Source organism: Pterocles gutturalis, unplaced genomic scaffold (assembly GCF_000699245.1).
Source record: "Pterocles gutturalis isolate BGI_N339 unplaced genomic scaffold, ASM69924v1 scaffold42063, whole genome shotgun sequence".
NCBI lineage: Eukaryota > Metazoa > Chordata > Aves > Pterocliformes > Pteroclidae > Pterocles > Pterocles gutturalis.
In genome coordinates this window covers 44,363-67,107 of record NW_010127227.1, presented here as the reverse complement: position 1 = coordinate 67,107, position 22,745 = coordinate 44,363, and the positions used below count along the sequence as shown (strand labels likewise).

Genomic DNA, 22,745 nt, shown 5'->3' with positions numbered 1-22,745 from the left:
GTCAAGTCCTAAGAACAGTAGTGGCCTTTATTTAACAGGTGCACACTTTCTAAAATATGAAAAAAAAAAATCTGTATCACAAACAGCTTTTATATGATCTTTAGAAATTTATGGACTGAATTAACATCATTGGAAGGTATTAAACATAAAATACTAGATGTTTTTAACACGACAGTTTAGCTTGTCTGATGCCTCAAGTTACCTGAGCAATCTTTTCTTCTGTATTTTTCATTAATACATTTTATAATGTCATCAAAATACTTTCACTTAAACCTAAGATCTACTTACAGAAGTCTATTTGCATTAAAAAGGTGAGACAACTTTCATGGAAAAATAGGCACTTTGAGATCTTCCTTGTGACAAAGAAATCAAAACAAAACTAAGTTTCAAACCAAATACACTAAGCTAACTGAAAAAATTATTAATAATAAAACTTTTGACAAGCTTGACAAAAACTGAAACGCAAAATGAAGGCTGATGCTCCACTTGTGACCCCCGCCCTCCCAGACAGCAATTTTTCAAAGGTTATGCTTCCCTATTCTATCACCTGCAGCCAAGTCAATCAAACTTGGAGCAGAAATCATTCAACTCCTGGGAATTATAATTTAAGATCTGAAGCTTTATATTCAGCCTTTCAAAGCTGAAACATTACCTTAATATTCTAACTGACCGGTGTAATTCTCTTCCCTTTCTACACAATATTCCTGATCAGTCTAAACATGCGAATAAGATACACACAGCTTGTGGATTAACTTTTAAGCAACACCTTCATGCACTATAGATGTAAAATACATGGCTGATGATTTAGTTTCCCAGAAGACATTGAAAAGACAAAATATGAACATTTTAAAATTTAATTTTAACTACTGATGTGAAAAAGACTAAAAAACTCCATAAATTTAGCTTAGTATCATTCAAATACGCTACTTGTTTTTAATAGCATCCCTTTAAGTCACCAGGATTTCACATTTTAAATAAACATAATTATGTTATATATATGTGTTAAATATATGTACTTACTGTTATTTTTGATCGGGGGGTTTGACAGCCCTGATCTAAAAATGTAAGAAAACATTTTTAGAATTTTTTTTTCCCTTTTTCAGAATCAAAGCAAATTTCAGTAAGCAACTCAGACAATGTGTATCACCACGATAACATTAACAGCACTGACTAGTACTGTATCGCAGGTGATGACTGCACGCAAAACTTCTCATTCATAGGCACCTCACTCCTCTGGCATTGAACCTGACACAAAGGCCAATGCTAAATGAATGCTCCATCCAGTTGTGAATACAGCCTCTTTCAGAAAAGTAAATATGAAAATATTCAAATATGAAAATGGTAATACAAAGGAGTTGTGTTGCTACCATTACATTAATTAAAAACCTGATTTATTTGAACTTTGCCTGACTTGCCATTTAAACTAAACATGCATTCAGCCCCCATCAGCAAATTTATACAGTACCTATTGCCAACAGAAATAAAAAAATATTCCTCTTATCTAGATACTTTCATTCCATTCTCATTTAGTTTCTATTTATTTCCTTTTAATTCCATTTATTTATTTTTTCATTCCTAGTGCATTTATCCGCTCTCTGTGATGAAAACACATTTTGAAAATGTTTCTACAGAGTAATGACAAACCCGAGCACAATGAAAGAGGAAAACATTTTCTGTCCCCATGAAGATACAACACTAAACGCATGCTTAACCTAAAAAGATTTATTTTTTAAGAAGTGATCACTGTTTGATTACCTGACAATGTTTCAGCTCTCAAAAAAGCAATAAAATAAAGAGCTAAAATAAAAAAAGCAGGCAGCTCAATGATGGCTCTGATGGTAAAATAAAAAAGGGTAATCACTAGCACAGTTTATTACAACAAATAAATAATTCATGCAGCTTTAAATTTTTCATTTAAAGGAAGCATCTTGTTTGCTGTTTAGCAGCCATAAAGCAGCACATACCATAGTTTAAGTTCTCAGGTCCTTTTTGGGTTGCCAGATTTGGTTCGTTTTGCTGACAGTAGAAACGAAGCAAACAGTGCTGATCACAAAAGTGTTTCATTTCGCCACGCCACTGCACTTTCTCTTTGAGAGTTCCTTGAGACTTACAACAGTCGCATCGTGCAGCCTTAATGCAAAGGAAGATTTTGACATTTTTAAACAAGCCTTGGAAAAAAATTATTACTACATCTCAAAAGGTTAAGTTTTTAAGAGTACTGAAGAATCATTACCACTATACAGTTAAGTCTCGTTCATTTATGCTCTATAATAGTTACACCACCTTCTAACCCGTGTGTGTATACCGGCACATCTTATCACTCTAGTATTGCTTGCTGGGGGTTAACACCCAGAATGAATCTGCTTTGTTTCACTAAGTCTTTACTTAAGTCTTTAAAAATTGCTTATTTCTAGACAGTCAGCAACAAATGAATTGTATGCATCAATTTGAATTAATTCCACTGAAGCATTCTGCAAAACAAGAGCAGAAAGTGATTGAGACGCCTTAATGGCTCTACTGAGCTGAGGACGAGTAGGATTTTTCCCCACAAAGTTTGGTGGGTTTTTTGTTTTAGGTCACAAACAGAATCACTTCTCTAGGTATCAAATCAGAGCCCTTTAGTGTAAATAATTTTTACATTTTAATTATTTTAGTAGTTTCTACAACAACTTTAGTTTCTAATTATCTAGTTCATCAAAGGTTCTCTTTGATTTATAAACAATAGCTCTCCAACTAAAGAGGTTTCCACAAAATCTAGTTCGCACATAACTTTAAACTCAAAATTTTATGATAATTATATGATAATTTTGTGAGGTATCACTAAGAAAGGCATTGTTTTTCTCCAAAATAGATTCCACTAAATTAAATCAGCCAAGTTGTAAATAATTATCTGAACAGCGGTAGCCCATTTCAGATCTTCAAGTAAGCAAAGAATTGTTTGCACTACTGCTCCCCTTGATATTTCTTGCAACTTCCATCCTAAAGCAGTCCTTAAAAAAAACAAAAGCTTTATGGATGCTCAGGAATCCAAAATAAGTCAACTGAATAATACAGCCAGGAGAGTAAGAGGGACGTTATGATAGTATGCAACATAAAACATTAATACATTAAACCATACACAACATTGCAGTTACGCACAAGGCTCTGATGGCTTAAAAAAAAAAAAAAAGTCCAACTGTAGTTCTTGCAACTCCAAAAAAGTACCAAGAGGCCAATTAGTTCAAATATTAAAGTAACTAAATGCTGAGTTCCTTCTCTGTACTTGAACAGTCTGGCACCTTCCTCCAGCAACATAGGAAATTCAGCTCTCAGTTTTAAATTTCAAATATTTAAGATGATATATAGAGAGTATATCCATCTTTAAAAAATATATACATATTCCCTTCAAATAAAAATGTTTTGGTGCGCCTGGGAGCAATTAAAGCTGTGGCTTCAGGATCACCTCACGCCAAGCGCCAGGTGCTGCTGGAAGGGCAAGCAATTCCTTTCCCCCAGAGCTGTGCAGGTGTCAGCAGTAGTGCTCTCTGCACCTGCAGGGTGCACAAGCTCATGGACCCCACAAGCACTGCATTTCCCTCCCATCCTCCCTCACTTTTTTTTGGTTTTTACATTTATCGCTTTGATTTTCTGCTGATGCTGATCCCAGTTCATTTTGCAGCAGAGATGTTCTCAGTGAGACAAAAGAGCAAATAACTTGCATTCTTGTAAGGAAGTAGGGAAGAAGATGAAGTGTGGAGTGTTGGCAAAACAGCCTAGATTTATCAGTGCAGGGAAACCGATTCACACGTTTCACGCAAATGCATCTTCCAAAGACACCAAAAGGCTGAACCAGTGGGGGGGGGGGAAGTGTCATCCATTCTCATTTTAAATCTCAAGCCCACCTAACACTGATTTTTAAGAATGACAGCCGACCCATGTACAGAAAAGCCCACGCGTTCTGACCTACTGCACACTGCTTGACTATCAAAGCACCACTTTGCTCAATTTTCTCTCTCCTTCAAAGAAGGAAAAAGATGATAAATCTTGTCAAACACATCAAGTACAGCCTTCCCGCAGCTGTTTTCTCCCTCTCCTGGTTCTGCTCTTTAATTTAGGCCCTTGAAAAAGTGTATTGTTGTCTCTCCTGGGCTACTACTAGGGTATTTAGGTGAAAAAATTTCGTTTCCTTCCCCATGGAAATTACTATTCCTTAACAAGCCCAAGATTCCTTTATAAGGATGCCTCACTTCTCGTCCCTACATTTGCTACACCGTAATTCTATCATTTCCACAATCATGCTTGCAGTCAGTACTATACACACTTCCACACACTGAGGTTTCCTGCTACCTGCTTGCTCTCCCTACTTCCCTGACAATGGAATTAACTGAAAGCAGAATTCAGGATACTGGCACTACACATTAATTGGATCTCCAAAGTGCCTGCCTTCAAGTCTGCTCGCTCTCTGTGTTTCCAAAAACTCCATGCTCCAATTCCACATAACTCCTTTGCCACTCATGACTGCTTTTTGGTCCATTTTTTTCCCCAGGTTCAACTTCAACACGTTCAAATGGGCACGGTGATTAGTACAAATCACTAATGTTGGCCCCAAACTTGTTTTAAAAACAAAGTTTTCTCATGTGGGCCTTTTATTTACATTTTTAATCCTCCAATGACCTGTTCCTAAGTGTTCTCCAATGGTTTGGACGGGTATTAACTTGACCTGATCTTGGCTGTCTATTCCAAGTTCAATATGCAATAAATAGGAAGTAAGAGATGTTTCCAGACAGTGAATGACTATAAGAGAAAGGAGATCAACTGTTCCGAAACAGTACCGACTTGAAACTGAGAGGCCTAACTACACAATGGCTGAATTTGGACAAGAGAAACTCCACAAGGTTGTCACGCTACCACGTAGATTAATGCTGGCTCCATTGTTTTGAATTTCACCACTGCTGACAATCACTGGTACCTGAGCTCACCAGCCACAATAATTTTTCTGTGCCTCAGACTGTAGTTCCCCACCTCCTACTTGGTCTTCGCTGAAGACATCTGACCTCCGCTGAACACGCAGTTATCACCGTACATGCTCAGTCCAATCAATACTCCACGGTAGCCTTCAATGACCTGGAACTGCACTTCAGCTGTAGTGTTTTCACCAATGTTTCACAATGTATATTAAAGAAACAAATTTCTGTGCTATTCTCAGAACTATGTACTCATTTCCAAGGTATTTTCAGTGCTCCAGTATCAGTAACACCAAATGACTGAAACTGTCACCAAACATCAAGCTACTAGAATATTTATATTTAACTTTCCTAGGCATTTTTCAGATTAACATCCAAACCATGGCATGCAATTGAAGGTTACAGGAGGAGCTCTAGTAACTTAGGGAGCTAACCTCAAGACACCAAATATTTTGCCTCTCTTCTTAAAGGCGCAAGGACACCACACAGTAGAAGTTTCCTCAGAACGTGGCACTAACTGGTAACTGTAGCTGTCACTCAACAGATTATTAGGACTGAACTATTCTTTTACATTTCAATTCCTCGTATTAGGTTTGAAGAACACTTTTAGGTAAGTCTGATGTGTTTCTAGTACTTCTAGGTAACAGTCTGTTGTGCTTCTACCACCGCTACCTTCTTCTGGCTTTTTAAGAAGAGAATTCTGGCATTCAGGGAAGCTCTCCCATAATACTTATTTTTAAAAGTTAAGATGTTTTCAAGATAATACTACACGAGAAAGATGTGTCCATAAAAAAGTAGACAGAGAAGATGGAGACAAACATTTGTTTAATGAACACAATGCTGGTGTTAAAACATTACTAGGTTACTACTACTTTATTTCTCTTCACGTGTACATTCATTGAAACTCCAAAATAACACTGGACATTGCATAAATGAGACAAAGCTCATACATATGTAACTACTCTTTTAAGAAGCTAAGAGACAAAACAGCAAATGAAGTACAAATTAGGGGAGGGGTCCATATCTATTCTGTCTTCCTGTATTTTGATCATTACCTATTTATGGCTAGGTAAGAACATCAGGTAACAATGCACTACCAAATCTAAGATATCTGGAGCGACTTTTATAAAGGAGTGAGAAGTTACCAGCAAGGTTGTAAAGAAAAAAAAAAAAGAAAAAGAAAAAAAGACAATTTTTGCAAAACACACAACTTCCCAAAACCTATGACATGTCTGCCCCATGTAATAAATATTGAACTTTTATAACCAGAACTAATTTAGCCAAAGGCTATAAGAAGTATTTGAAAAAAAAAAAAAAAAAAGACAATCAACAATTCAACATCATGTAACACTAGTTCTACTAGCAAGTGTAAGATTAAAAAAGTAAAAATATCTAAAACTTCATTATCATCAAAAGTATCAAAAGTTACCAGCAAGTTTGTTTAGATTAAATTGCCTTTTCATGGCATCACATCTAACTTGCCTATGCCACAGTACCAACAGCATTTCTTAAGCAGACTTAATGGACCAATTAAGTTATTGCCTTATCCCACGGATGAGGATAACCTGAGGTCAGAGTTTTCAAGTGGTTCTCAAACCTGAATCCAAGTACAAGGCTCCATGGAAGTTTATGCATAAGAAACTAGTTTGGTACACACACCCCCAAGACTATACTACTTCCTGAATCACCAAGAGATTTCTAAAACACACCAAAGCATTATTAGGTTCTCTATCAGAAGGCACTTTTTACACAGGGATAAATTTTACCCCATACCCCAAGTTTTAAGGCATATAGATTAAATATTATTGTATGAATTTAACATTTTAGTCAGTTTAAGAACTTTGCAGCCAAGCTTCATCACTGTATTTTCACAGGAGACAGAAGCAGCACATTCTGGTCTTCGGTAGTTTTCTTTCTGAAATGTCTAACAGGACCCTACATACATTATTCAAAATAAAGACTTCACAACATTTGTCTGTAACATTTCTGGAACCAGCCATTCCAAAATACCAGATACATCTTCAGATTCAGTTCTTTTTATGGTAGGTAGATCATCTTGAATTACAGGACTTGTATCTAGCCCTCTAGTATTTCAAGCTTTTTATTGCCTTCCAGACTGTGTACAGAGTTTTGGTAAGGTGATGAATTTTGTACTGTCTTTTTTGCAACTGCATCCACAAGTGTAGTTCTTGTTTTGATATTATCAGTGTAGCCTTCCAGGAAGTTCACACCAGAAATCAATTTTATCTATGGTACTAATCGCAGGTTAAATCCAGTCCAATTTCACCTTTATTTCTTTAAAAAAATGGAAACAAAAAAACTCTTAAATGAGCTCTTTGCTGGTTGTGCTTCACAAGGTAGTTAAGCTTCCAGAGACTTAGAAATAGATGTCATCTGTTTGATTTAAACTTTTATTAGAAATCCATTTGGTCTTGCTTTTCCCTTTGGCATTCTTTCCACTGGGAAACACTGAACAACCAAAGCCTCTGCAGTTCAAACTGTGGGAGAAGGGAAAAGGCAAAAAAGGAGGCAAAAACAGGAACAAGAAAAACTTTGCTAACCTAGTTTATTGTCAGTCAACTCAAGCCATCATCCAGTTGCTATTAACAGTGTTTTCAACAGTCTGAATACACATTTAAGAAGTTGTGACAAGAAAAATATGGTATCAATTGGGGAGGAAAAAACGGAATTGTAAAGTAACAAATATATATAGTAGTTTCCTGTTTTTTTCTGTAACTCAAGACTTCCTTGCCAAATAAATTAATAAAATCAGATGGTAGAAATGCTGCTCTAAGATCTAAGAAAAATCACATGATGAAATTAATACATTTGCTTATTGTGTAGCAAATGCTTTGCTGAAGTAAGCTGTATTTGCTGTACAGTCCTTGAGATATCCTCACATGTGCATTTTTGGTTTTTTTTAACTGCGGAGCTCTTGTCAAAAATTCTGAGTTACTTGCCTTGTAGTACCAGTCCTGAAATTTTTTACAGCACTCTTCACTGCAGAAATCTCTCACTACACCATCAAGTTCCTTAGTTGCTCCCTTTTTGCACAGCTGTGAGCAGTAATTACAAGTAACACATCTCAGTCCTAACCGTCTTGCAAAGTCTTGTTTATATAGCAGCTTGCAGCCTGGAAACAGATTTTAAACATTAGGAACAAAGTAATTTTTACAGAGAGATATCACAGTTAAAGAGTTAAATATTGAAAATTAAATGAATATAACAACAGCTAACAATTGGGGCTTCAGGCAAATTCAGGTTGCATAATAGACTATATTGCATGACATTTTTACTTTAATGCCTTTCCTGCATAACTCCATGGTTTCAAGTGATGTCTGCATCTTTTTCAAAACACTATGCTTGAATCTGTGCTTACCAAATCCCTGAACAAATAGTCAGGAAAAACACTGAATCTTCTTTTCATACAGACCCATGCAAAATCATTGACTTGGAATTACACTGCTCAGTTACATATCCTCAGAATGCTAGATATCCAGACAATGATGAGCACAAATTTTAAGCTAGACAACACTAGCCACTAAAACAATACCTATCTTCAAGGATCAACTTACTTCTCTTACTACTTTCATTCATATTAATACAACAAACCACTTAATTCATTAATTTTTAGGAATACTAATTGGTACAAGAGGACCTAAGAACTGAGGAAAGTAAGCAATTATCAGTACTGAGAATAATTACACAGTGATAGGAGTCTGCATATGAAATTGGTGTACGATTTGTATGCAATGAATACTTTATTTTTTCCTTTTCACATTAGGCAGGTTGGGGTTTTTTTTTTGCCTTTGCTACGCAGTTATAATTTCAAGGTTACCATAACAAGAGCTATATTCTTCAATAACCTGATCCTCCCTCAAGCAAATTAGAAAACATTCTAACGTATTAAATGCATTAAAACACAAACACTGTAGCTATTACATAGGCTGTTTTGAGAATATAATGTATTTACCTCAAATCTACTGTCTTGAAGCTGATGCCTAAATTATAAACCATATAACTCTGTAATTGTGCTAATCTTACAGCGCAGAACAGTATAAGAAGATGAAATAACTGTCTACATTAAACACTGCAGGGACAAGACAACATCTACACAGACCTTTAATACAAGGTACTGCACCTGTTTTTATGATCTCCCAAGTATCACAGTACCACCAAGACCAGAACTCAGGTCTTCCAAGTGCCCAACCTGCTAGGGCATATAGTCTAACACATAGAGACTTTTGTACTTCTGGTAAATTATGAACCTCAACATGTAACATATATGTTCCACTTCTGCTGACATACAGAATACAAAAATACAATAACTATAACGTATTCAGAAATTTCAATTAAGTGACTTGTGCTGTTGTTAGGGTAGAATTTCATATGTGTGAAACTGAGATATTATTTTAAAATCTCTAAAAAACACAAGAATGCAAATGGAATCTGTGGCAGACAGCATCTTCCAAAACCAAGATTTTTACTTGCAATGCTACAAGCTTTGCCAACAAATTGAATTTGCTAGCAATATCAAAACAAGACAATTACAGAACATCACACAAGTAAGGCACTGTAGGTAATGACTGTGGGTTTTTTTAGCTATATACCTGATTCTTTAACAACAGAATAAAGAAAATTACTATCCCACAAAACAGGCAGTGCAGATGGTAAGTGCCAAATCAAGCAACTGTGTTTACAGGGCAACTAATTTGGATGTTAAACACACTGCTCTAAAGGAAATAATAATCCTGACGATATCAGGGTGTGCAAGCTACTAGTTAAAAGTACCCACTAAAGCACTGAAAATTTCTTGCCAGTATTTCTTCCTGCTGGCTGTACCTGTCATTATTGTATGGGGCATCAGATTCTTTCCACTTCTTTACAATTCCAGAGATAGCTCAGGACCACAATGTATCCTCTTCACCTGTGCCTTAGAATAGCCACTCAATGCTGCATCAACCTTTCAAGACTATAGATTAGTAATCTAATCCAATCAGGTAAGCTAATTAGTCTACAAAAAGGAATGGACAAAGTTGACATTTTTCTTGGCTGCTAAACTGTAGGGAGGAAAATTGAAGATAACACTGCTGTTGCATAAAAAACGTTATCAGGTAAGAAATTTTCCATTCTACAGTCAAACATCTCCCACATCTCTCTGACTCATGCAAAATAATGAGCAGTGAACATTAAGGGGAAACAAAAAGTCCAAAATTATAGCCCTTAAGCCTGAAAACAGGTTTTTTTAAAGATCACTGACTTCAGGGCTTCTTGTTCAGGGAGGCCTCTACACAAGATGGAAAATCCATCTTTATAAAACTTCAGATGTTGACAGAAGATTGTTACAACCATGAAGACTTCTAAAATGGAAATACAGGCTTTTCTTTCTGCAACATAATGAGCAAAATTCTTCAGATTTGTCTGACACTTTTTTCTGTCTTTGTAATATGTAACAATCCATCTGACCAGGGAACATTTGGTTGCTTCAAGATCTTGTCACTCCAGATGAAGGGAAAACAAAATGCCTTTCTATTTACAGGATGTATTTTTAACTAGGTCCTTGGTATTCTGTGCATACCTAGGATGTAACTTTTTATTATAATACCATGGTTTGGACTGGAACAGTAGAACTTTATTTGAAGTACAGAAAAAGTATTCACCTTTGACAAAGCAGATTCTGAGCTCAAACAACTTGGTCTTTGAAGTGCACAATCTAAATCCTGAATCAACAGAGCAGTAGCATCTGCGCTGGCTTTGTAGATGTGACCAAGAAGTGGGCTTTGACTGACAGTACACCGTGGATAAGTAGTACAAAAAGCACTGGTTGTCTGATATTTCCAATATCAACACTAAAAACCTGAGGGTTTGGCCAGCCTAAGTCCCCTGGGGACTTGGGGTTCATGAGTGTAAGCATTGCCCGAGACAAACAGCTGACAGCCACAAAATTCTGAACAAACAGAGACGAGTAAAATCCTAAATTCCTCAGGATTTCTGCTGTAACACCAGACACACAAGTTACAGCGTGACCAGATGGAAATCTCTAGTGCTAGAGACAATAGCTCTTAATTTCAAAGAAAAATGCTCTTTTGGTTCAAGCTACAGAGGTAATCAATTAGGTTCTTTAGCAAAGTTCTAACAGAAGACCACCCCACAAGTCAACTGTCTCAGAAAGACCATTCAGGAGCATTTTCAGATGAACCATCTCCAACTCAAAATCTGGACTAGGCAAAAAAGAAGTAGCTGAGTAACTGCTAAATCAATGTAGTGTATCCTTAATTATGCTACTAGAATTCTGGCATCCAAGCAAAACCCAACACAAAACCTATCCCCTCCAACAGCCCTGAACTGTGGTTCCCCATATAGAGAGAGGATAAGGATCCGAACATATGGAACAGAGGCTTACTGACAGGATAACATACCAACAATTCCTCCAAACATTTACTTCAGGCATGTTCCAGGTCAAGAGAGCAGACCCAGGAACTGCCAGGTCCAGCCCTGCAGAGCTACCCATGGTAGGAAACATGATTCACTTGACTGTCTGCAGACTCAGTGCAAGCAAGCCAGCAAGAACCCAATCCTATTCCACCAGCAGCACCTACCCGAATTACGGAAAGTTCAGTACACTCACACATCAAGCAGCTGTGAAAAAGGAACGCTCAACCAGAAACACTTCCTGAGACCTCAACACCAGTCTCTTTTTACCACAGAGAAGAACATCTTTTATAGAAAGTAACTGTTCTGTCCTGAAACCAATTTATTTTTTTCCTCTGAAAGGCTGTACTTACTGGACTACCTTCCTCCTCCTTCAAGCTACATACAAGTCTTGCTTTTCTCTTACCTTGTAATAACTTCAACTGTTATCCTTTAAAAACTTAACCCAGAGAGGAATAACAGGCCTGTCATATCACAAGCCTGTAATATCAAGAAGCCTGCAGCATCACAAGCTAGGTCTTGAAGATTTCTGGAGCTATGTTCCATACACATCTTTCTGCTGTCTCCGTCTATTGATTCAAATGCAATTTTCACCTCTTCCATACCCACATTCCTATCATCCGTCTCTGGCTTCACAATAAACATCACCATTCTTAGGAAAACAGATGCAATGCATCCAATTTTGGGTCCCGCTTGGATTACCATTAAAATAGACCCCATCCTCTCTGCGTAACAGACAAGCTGTGTATCCCACTTCCTTCCTTGTCTTCTGCTGAAGAACCTTTTATTATTTAACTCATTTTTTATATATCCTCAGTTTATCCTAATATTTTCTGATATTAGATACTAGCTCCTTCCTTTCTTGTTCCTCCTACTCCCATCCAGTTACTGAGGTTTTGCTTGTTCTTAAATCTTTTCAAGTTGGTTATTCTTTCAGGTTAATGAGAAGCATCTTCATAAGCTTTCTTCTTGTGCTCGTAATCTCAGCACCTTAAATTGTCATCACCCCTTATCTGCAACAGCTAATGCTGTCTTCGCTTAAAGAACTGTCTCAAACCTCTTCAAAGACACAACAGTGGAATTAACACCGAAGAATGTCAATCTAATAAGGACCACTGTAGTCAAACAATGCATAGGATGTCACTTTATATTTTTTACCATGTTAGAAATTAGCTCTCCATGAATGAAAAATCTGAAGATTCAGCACAGCCTGTACTCAAATTAAAATTTAAATTATGTTACTTGAACAGTATCAATGCTCTCCCTCTAAAGACAGAGGGAAGATAAACATATAATCTCTTCCTCAGCATAGTTCTATCTTTTGACTTTTTCAACTACACCACCAGAAGTACCAAAATTCAGGTTAACAAGTTAAAATTTTCAAGTCATTCCAGAAGATATGCATCCAAGTAGTACTAGTTGGAAACAACATCTACACGATCAGACTCTCCCACTCCTGGAATACCGCCAGAACCAACTCTACAGCTCTTCTATGTGCGCTTATCAGGAAGGAGCAGACCTGTGCTTTCCTTCAGCACAGCCAAGAGACTTCACTTGGTGCTTCTGTAGCAAGGGAGCCTGTGAAGTATTTCATAAGGGACTTTTCCAGTCCGAATACGCTGTCTTTTTTACCTTCACTCATTTTTATCAGCAGAAAAGTATCGTTGAGCTTCTACAGTAACAGAATTTGTCTGGAACAGTCGTCTGCAGCTCAAAGATTTAGTACCAGACTACAAAATAAGATGACGTGGCCTGAGGAACCACATTGTGCCAATCAGAGTTCTCTAACAAAAAACTGCTGTGGCTCAAATGGGTGTCAGGGATCCACTGTAACTTTTGTTCATAGCGGTCAAAGGAAATCATATCCTTGCAGAATAACTCGGGCACCTCAAAATCCCTCTGAAGTCGACTTTCACTTTTCTGCTAACCTGATTTGTGGGAAAGGAGAAGTACCTTCCCTCAGTAACAACATGACTCCTGCAACTGTGAAAGGGCATTTTTATGGATCATACGTTTAACAGTATTAAAGACACGTTTTGCTTTTTATTTGTCCCCTTTTGCCAAGATAGTCCCACTCAGCAACAAACAAACTTTCAAAAGAAAGCCACAAGAAAACTCGTATTTCAGGTCAGAATTTATCTCAGAGGGACAATGCCAAAGGTCAGAAGCAAAATCAAACCGTCTAACATCGTAGGCTAAAGCTGAAAAAGTACCAGAGCAAGCACAAGTTATTTTAACATGGTAAGCCACTGTCAGAGCTGCAAAGAGGGAGATAATGGCTCTGTGAAGCACAAACCCAAGAGCTTGTAACAGAAGATCTTTATTATGCAAAACACTTAACTGTGATATGCAATTTTACCTATACTAAATACCATTTTTTTTCCCCTGGAACTACATTCTATACTACTAACCAATCCCTGATAGCTGTATGAAGTCCTACTGCAACGCAGCGTGCTGTTAGGAAGTTGTAATTGTGTCACAAAATTTTTCATAAAAATGAGTGCTTTAGCCCAAATTCTGTACATTGTATTTTTAAAAGGTGTATCAGTGTCTTTAAAAATAGATAGTTGATAATGTAAACTATAAAAAAAGCTGCGTTTAAACTGTTTCTGTAGCTCTCACGTTTCGAAATAATGAAACCAAACATCAGGAACTAAGAGGTTCAAGCAGGTTCAATGGCAACCTCCCTCGCCCAGGGGAGCACAGGAGCTCAGCCCGGCAGAGCTACCGTACCAACTCTTCCTCTGTGCAGTCCCCACCAAGCAGACAAGCCCAGCAACTAGAACTAAATCTTAGCAATGCTTCCCATGAAACATCTGTTTTGAAACCGGTTTGTTAATGTTTCTAGTAACAACAGGAATTGCTATACATTTCAGGTAATATCTTAACTGGTTGTGAAACATTCATACGTTAGCACCTGTATAAAGTTTAACACACTCATGGCTTAGGCTATTCCCAATATCTGTAATGTCTTCATAGAAATCTAAATATTAATCAACTGAACATTAAATAGTATACTTTACTGAACAATCCACCGTGCAGCAGTGGTTGGAAAAAAGCCACTCTAAAATCTACAATGCTTTAACTAAACATACACCTTTCCCACACATATTCAGTTCTGACATCACCTAATTTCTTCAATTTCTTATTCCACTTGTCAGCTCTACAGTACTTCAAAAGGGGTTATCTCTACTTAAGATGCAACATCAGAACAGTTTACATTAATTTGCAGAATTTGTAATTCACAGAAACCTATTAGCACACTATAAAGATAACAGTACAGTTGCTAGTGTCACAGCTGTCCTTTATCTGTACTATTCATTTGAAAGGAACTCCCCAGCATCAGATGAGTCAGTTACTCTACAGTTTACTGACCTTTTCCTTCCAAGAAGCAGACTACTGCATATGAGTCAGTGTTACTAAAATGCACATTATAAAATTACTACGAAGCCTGTGTTATTTAAATCATAACAGTTCTATTGAAAAATCAATTAAATGCAAAATAAATCTACAAGTAAAAAAGGTTATGGTGATACTCATCATAAAATAGTTCCAATGCTAGATTGCCAAAGATCTATTTGTTCTCCTAGACCCTCACAAGGGATATATATTGAAAAACCCCAAAACTCAATAACTTAAAAGATTTCCTTAGGATTAAAAACTTGCACAGCCAGTCCTCAGTTGTCACTCATACAACTACACATACATAAAAATCCACAAGCAACCCTGATCTTCTTGCTTTAGCATACAAAATATACATCTTATTTACTTTAGATACCGGTAGTTCAGAATGAGGCATTCTAGTGGCAAAACACCAGGACAGTTTAACTTCCAAAGCCTCAGCACCAGGACAACAAATTAAACTCTTTCAACTAGTCCGTTCAGGTTTTCATCCTCCACATAGCATCCAAGTTTTGGACAGAAACAGAAAATGCATACTGTACTCCACAGAAGAATTAATAAGCATCTTTAACATAAATGCTAGGTCACTTCTAATTACACCTTATTGCAATGGAAGTTTCAGCTGGCCACTGCACATATTTTTCAATATCTCAATAGAAACATATAAAGAAATAGATGCAGAATGAAACTGCACAGAAATACTGATCCCAGAGACTTTAATGTGGGTGCCAGGGTTTGTGTGTAAATACACATGTATGTGCACATGTTAAAAAAACCTCAGGCACAGCGAATGCGAGCAGAGGAATGACATCTTCAGTACTCCGGCTAGGCAGGCATAAGCAGTCAAGGGGTACCTGTGGGTTGATCTTTACACACACTTTCCCATCAGTTTGCTTGAAGACAAGCAATTAAGCACTCTCGCAGGAATTTCAACACCTGTTTAACTTCTGTTGATTTTATCTAGGAGCCTTCTTTTATAAATACACACATGAAATTTTGCAGTATTTTCCCTTGAGAGTTCAAGTTCTCCAAAAAATGCCACTAACTTTTGTGACTGAGCACCTTAGGTTATTTCGTCTCAAATTGTAATATATTGTCTTCTGGTGAAGAATAATTGCATGCTCAGCAAAATAATCTACATTAGTGAAGGTTCTTGAGCACTCTGCAATATCAAAACCAGCACAGCCTCCATACCCAGTAAGCTTATTTGGTTCATCTACTAGTTTTTCTACTTTACAGTTGGATATACTTCTGGAAAAAGGCTGTGACATCGGGGTCATGATGCTTGGGGGCCTGGAAAAGGGGAAAGACAGCCTCTGATGATGGAACTTCTATTTGTTGACCTCCACTCGGTCCATTTAAAGACCTGGCCCTCTCCTCCCCACGTCAGATTTAAACACTGTTAACTCTTGGATTCCATTATGTCCGTAGCAATGACGATCGTTGGTTTTCCCTTAAAATACAGGCCCTGGGTTGTTTCTACAGAGCTTCTGTCCAGGTCAGCAGTTTATTTTAACTGGGTAACACAGACAGCTTTTTTCACATGCATCACAAAGTAGACCTAAGCTACAGCTAGCAAGTGTGTGCCATATTTATTGAAGTTACTTTCTACTTAATGGTGCTTTTGACTACTTTCTCTATTACTCAGTGGTTCAAATCATCACAGTAAGCCAATAAACTGTTTTAATGGTAACATTCGGCATATCCATCTTCATAAAGACCATCTTTGCTCTCAAGCCGGCAGTTCAACACATGCAAACTCAGGACCCATACTAAGACATCCAGCAATGGAATCTCCCCCATTTAGTAACTGCATTCATGCAGGAGAGAGAGTTTATATTTCTTTCCTTCCTCAAATTTTCCAATAGGAAATACAAGTCCTCACTTATTTCAAGCCTCCTCGTACAGAAATATATCTACAGAAGCAGTAATATGGCACAGGTCACATTATGAATCTTATGGATTTCATTGTGACAGCCACCAGGCTCTAAAATGAAGGAGTCAAGAGTACTCACAGTAATACCAGCATATACTGCTCCAGGCCAAAACCAGCTTGCTCTTCTCTTGGAATATATTCTGTGGAATTGCTTATTCAGGCTTATTCAGAGAAACTATTTCTAGCTAGATGTTACTGAGCATTGCAATAAAACTGTAAAACTGGGCCTTGCTTTGTCCTTTTTTCCTCTCCAGCTATCACTTTGCAGTTCAGAACACAAGAAGAAAGTAATGATGGCAAAGAAACCTAAGCCACCACACTCCATTCATCAGAAACAAGAGACTGCAGAGTCCAGAGCTATAAGGGAACGGCATGGAGGGAAGACTGCCTCCGGCCCTGCATTCTACCGCTCTCCAGGTTAAAAGGATCCTGCTACAAGCATACCTGCTGTTAATCTGCTTGAAAGCAGAGAATGTTCAACAAGGTTTATCAAATGATAGTGTAAGCATTACTATTATAGCTAAAGAAAAAAATATTCACTATATCCTCCAGAGATAGGTCATCCAAACTTGTAGTTAAACTTCTAAGATCAGGATTAAATACCAGTATCACAGAAGTGGAAAGGATAGGTTCTTATTAAGATGGTATTTTGTGGTTTCTATTAAAACAATAAATATTTTAATGCAACTTAAAATAATCCTGTGCCCATATACCTCCTTTTTACTTTATTTTCTTTTTTCAAAATTCAAATCATTAGGAAAATTACAATGACAGCAATCAACATACATCAACAGACATCATTCAAGTTATTGCTTGAATAACCATTCTAAGCCAACACAGAAAGAATTTTCACCGTCATATTAAACTTTGAAAATACTAATATTGGTATTCCTCAATGCAGTTAGTGTTGGTATAGGTTCTCCTGCATAAATGTAAAAAAATAAATTATGGGGTTTTTTTGCATATATGTATGTGTATGTATTTATACACACACACACTTAAGAGTGTTGCCCACTCTTCCTTAACCTGGAGTAAGTGGTGAAAACTCAAAAGACTATAAAAGCAGCTCAGATAAACAGGTACATGCACTAATAACAACCGGTACATGCACTCCATTAACAATAATGAAGAAACTTCTGTTTCAGCCTCAAACACAGCAGAATGAGTTGTTACCTTAAATTTCAACACTAAATATTAACATAGTAAGTCAACTGCAGTAAAACTACAACGACCAAGACCTTAGAAAAAAACCAAATACATACATACCTTCACTACAAAATGGTCTTTTGATGCCAGAGAAATTCACAGTCTCATGCAGCGTTTTCTCCTCTTGACAGTATTCACAGTATGTAACTATGCAGTGTAGTTTCTTATAATCATCAGAACATGCTCTGCTGCAGAACTGATACACTTTGTTCTAAATGCAAAGTTGCAAAGCGTCATGAACAGGGCTGACAGATAACATCATAAGAACTGGAGAGTGCAACTTCAAATAATAGTTTGCTGTTAAGATACAGCTTTAACATGCAAACAGAAGTGCAAGCACACAATTAGCTTAAGATTTCTAATGGTAAAAATTAACAACTCTCACTCAAGCTGACAGTGAGTGCTACAAATACTCATAATTTTATATGAAAATGCTCAACAGAAAATCTGTCCATCAATCTTAGCATATCCTCTTCAGGTACTTCTCTCAGTTAACACAGAAGTGTAACAATGGTCTATCACATCTACAGTAATACAATAACTGAAGATGAAAGCAGATTTCAAACTTAGAGCTGACGTGAGAAATTACATTTTTCTTTAAATTCCAGATGCTTTTTTATTTGTTATTTATGAAGAAAGATTTCTTTTATCCATACTGAAGTTAAATTATATTCTACAGAACCAGGTAGATTTTAAATTTTTTTTTTTAAGCTTCAATACCTTATAAAATAGCTATATACAAAAATTGTATTGTAGTTAAAGGTTTAAACTTTTAAACACTCCATCATTCTAAAAATAACACCAAAAATCCCCTTACCTCCCATTCCAGTACTTCTGGCTTTGAACAAAAAGAACTTTTGCAATAATTACATTTCAACTGAATATCACTGGGAGAGACAAACTGACCATTTGTTGAAGACTGCACACTAAGAGTCTGAAAAACATAAATATACATACACATCACTAAAAATAAAGTTACTTTTTTTTTTTGCTATTAAGCCTATAGTGTTTGAGAATTTGTGAGCTTATAAACAAACTCAGGAGCATTTCTGGCAAAAGCACATGAGGTTAGTCTTTTCACTTGTCATCACAGGTTTTCAAATCTTGAATTTTTACCTTTGTTTCCACTGTAATTACTTTAGGTCATATTTTTTAACTTTACCTTTCCAATGCCTGTTATTTAAGTGTAAATGCAAAAAAAAAAAACCCCACAAAAATACAAACCACACAACCAGTCTCCCAAAACTGAATATCTGTTAATCACAAAACATATATTTTCAGATCCATACACTTCACAGCTTGCCTTATTTTGGTCACAGAAGTTCAGAGAAAGACCTACAAACAAATATTTTCAAATCCAAACCTCACCAAGGCAGATTATCAACACCTTACTGAAGCATACCACTTGAAAATACAAATACTGAAGGAGAAGGCCTTCCGTGAAAAACCCTGCATTTACTCAGATTAAGAGAAAACTAGCTAATAGTCCTAGCTGCCCTCAATCATCACGGCCAAAAGATGCAATCATTCAAACAGCCAGCCCCTAAATAATTAAGGGTTTTCACACTGAGAAAAATACAACAGATTGCACGTGTAGGTATGGAAATTTAATTCTGTAACTGAATAATTCACTTCATGCATTTCTGACACAATCAGTAGATAGAGAACTCAATTTTACATCATCTGTCTTCCAGTAGGTCTTATATGACTATAGGACATAGTCTTCAGCACTTTCCCCAGATGAAGCAACAACTATTGGTGTATTACACATGCTATACTCAAGACAAAATTTGAACCAGTAGTGATCAGAGTCACTTGAAGAATCCAGGGGACAAATTTCTAACACCCATCTTCTCAACAAACTTTCCCACACTGTTTGCAACAAGATAAACGTATTTAAAGATGACAAGTTCTCTTCAGACAGATTTATTACTACCTCTCCACCTCTTTAACAGTGAAAATGTAGAATATTTCTGCCACAGGACACTTTGCTTTAGACTGTCATGGTACTAAGGGTTCACCTACACTAAAAAAAAAAACCCCATAAAAATTTGTGATGACGCTGGTTACTGATATAAGCCCCCACATAAGCAGACCAGTACTGCTGAGTGCTAGCTAGTATCGGTATCATTTTATGCAGATGCGCTAATTCTGTATCAGGAGTTTGCAGACATTAAGTAGTCATGCACGTTTCCCAGTCACGGTCAGGACCTGAGAATGAAATGCCACATACTGCAGAAAAGATGCCACCTTTATCACAATGGTCCATTGTCCTGTAACAACTTTAACAGCGTCTGATGCCCACATACAGTATTATCATATTTCTCCCACTATATCCAGCAAACGTCCCTGCGGCTGAGAGAGGTTTGCTAGACTTTGGCTGCTCTGAACAGGTAGCTGAAGACTCATGCTAGCATGGGAGCCACAAAGGCATTTTAAAAGTTCAAGGTCCAGTCTGCACATTTCTGCATTTGCAAACACCATGCTCAACATGTGCTGCCATATGGGTTATGTAAACACAATGGAAGTCCTAGAAATTCTGGTTGAAAACAAAAAGAAATCAAGAAGCAAGTATACCCACCACCTCCAGTTCAGGAATGAAGGAAGTACTAAAGAACATGTGACAACCTGTACAGAAACACTGAAGACTGAGGGAGGAACAAAGACGGAATATATTCAGCACTCATCAAATGAAAAGTGAACATATTTTTTGAACATATTTTTTGATGTCTGCAATTACCTTTAAATATGGGATCAAAACACCCTATTGTGAAGGCTACAAGTTAAAAGTAAACCATGGGTTTTTTTGTTGTTCTCTGATGCATGGCATCATTAGCTTCTTTTATTTTTTTCCCAACTGTTTGTTGTGGTAGAAATTCAGGCCCTACCTAAGTCATGGGGGCTGGTAACTGAACAATAACAAAAGCTAGAGAAGTGAGAACAACGGAGTTTGAGATTGCTTAAAGTTAAAACTTGTGTTAAATAATATTTACACCTAACTATAGATAAAAACCTCAAAAATTAAGCCTTACTGCTTCTAAAACAAAACCAATTTTTTTGTCAAACACTCTTAAAATGAACTATTTTCCTACAGAAATCAGTAACAAACTGAATTCATATTTCTGAAACTAAACCAAGCAGAATACAGTTGTAAAAAACCAACAGTTAATCACAACATGACTTTGTACGCCTCCTTAAAGTTTCTATTATCCTGCTTACAACTAAGGTCTGCTTCTGTATAGTGTTTTAATGAGTCGAGATGACATGCACATAAGTATTCTCATCACCTTGCTTTGCCTTTAACTTACAAGATGCTTAGAATAGAGAGTATCTTTAGGAATTACTTGGGAGCATTATTATGCACACAGAACAATGCAGCAAAAAAGATCATAAATTCATTAAAATCTTTCACAGGTCACCCCCAACAGCAAGTTTTTATCAATATTGTGCTTTATCAAAAGTATCTTTGAAACCATAAATAAATATAATGTGCTCTTTTGAATGTCTTAAATTCAGTCAAAAAATAGTTATGTTTAATCTGAGCTTTCTTGAGCCTGCCCTGAACAACAAGAGCATGCGAAGTTCAAGCAAAACAAAAAATCATTGTAAAGCCCTTTTCATCCTCCAATGCAACCACCTCAAACTGCTCTAAGCTGCCAAATTACAAACGAACAGTAGGCAGACACAGCCTAGGACTCTTCTGAGAAGACCAGCACAGTAGCACAGCTTCTGCCCTGCCCCTGCAGTATAAACAATAGACTGATTATCCTTGCTCACAGCAACACAAAATCAAATTGTGGAATCACTTCTATATATAAATGTATATGTGGAAGGGCTAGCATGCAAACAGACTGTGGCCAGTACTTTCACAAGTTGAGAAAAAAATAACCTTGAAAGAATTAAGTTGTTCTTAACCTGAAAAAGAGAAGCAAATACGTATGAGGAATCTTTTACATACGGTCATCCACTAGGACTGTTCCACAAGCAAAATCAAGGCCACTAAACAGGGAAAGAACCAAATGTTCCTCCTTATATTCATGCACATACAGACCTCCCAGCCTCAGCATGGAAGCCTCAATTGTTTTTATTATGATCAAATTTGGAAAAGTATTTCTGTGACAAGCATGCCAAGCTCCCTCCATGCTTCTCACCGCAATGTACTCCCTTTTTCCAAATATATGTATAGGTGTGTGTAGCAGATAGAGAAATGTAAGGTGTATAATGAAGAACACTTAGAGACACAGGCACCATAATGATGGTGAAAGACAACGCAACATTAGTGAATATGCAGTGAGTAACCTGCTAAAAACCACAGTACTTATAATTCTTAAACATACTGGTCCTACAACTCTCCAGATGCATCCATAAATTGAAAAAAACCCCAAAACATAGCTTTAGCACAAGGCTTTTTTTTTTTTTACCTTTACATAGACTCATGTTTTGCAAGATAGCTTGTACTTTAAGACACTTGTAAATTGCTATAAGACACTTATACAGTTGCTAACTTTGGGAAGACACCTGTACTACAGCCTCCATGTTAACAATAAATAAATAAGCAGTTTATTTTTCCTTAAGAGACAAGTTCAGAGCAAGATCTTCAACTGACCCAGTAAAGACACTGATAGCAAAACTACCTTAAAACAATACAACTTTGGAACAGTTCTGTCCTTAACTCTGCAATAACATTCTCCAAGACAGAGCATGAAAGGAGACAAGATACCGTCACACTATTGTACCACCAACTACCAAACAAAAATCACATCAAGCAGGCTATTTTCCCTCTTTTACCTTCTTCTTGCAAGGATGAATACTCTTGCAAGCTGTCT

General features: G+C 36.9%; 1 protein-coding gene across 1 annotated transcript in view; it reads right to left on the bottom strand.

Moving 5' to 3' along the window:
• ZMYM2 (zinc finger, MYM-type 2) overlaps nt 1–22,745 on the bottom strand; it is a gene marked incomplete at its 3' end in the record, with an annotated part of 54,246 nt that overhangs the window by 8,122 nt on the left and 23,379 nt on the right. The window contains exons 7-11 of the mRNA XM_010079210.1: nt 18,737–18,853; nt 17,980–18,130; nt 7,904–8,076; nt 1,965–2,130; nt 1,021–1,055 (exon numbers count right to left, since the gene is read on the bottom strand). Coding sequence (XP_010077512.1) covers nt 1,021–1,055; nt 1,965–2,130; nt 7,904–8,076; nt 17,980–18,130; nt 18,737–18,853 — 642 coding nt within the window. The remainder of the gene's footprint in view (nt 1–1,020; nt 1,056–1,964; nt 2,131–7,903; nt 8,077–17,979; nt 18,131–18,736; nt 18,854–22,745) is intronic.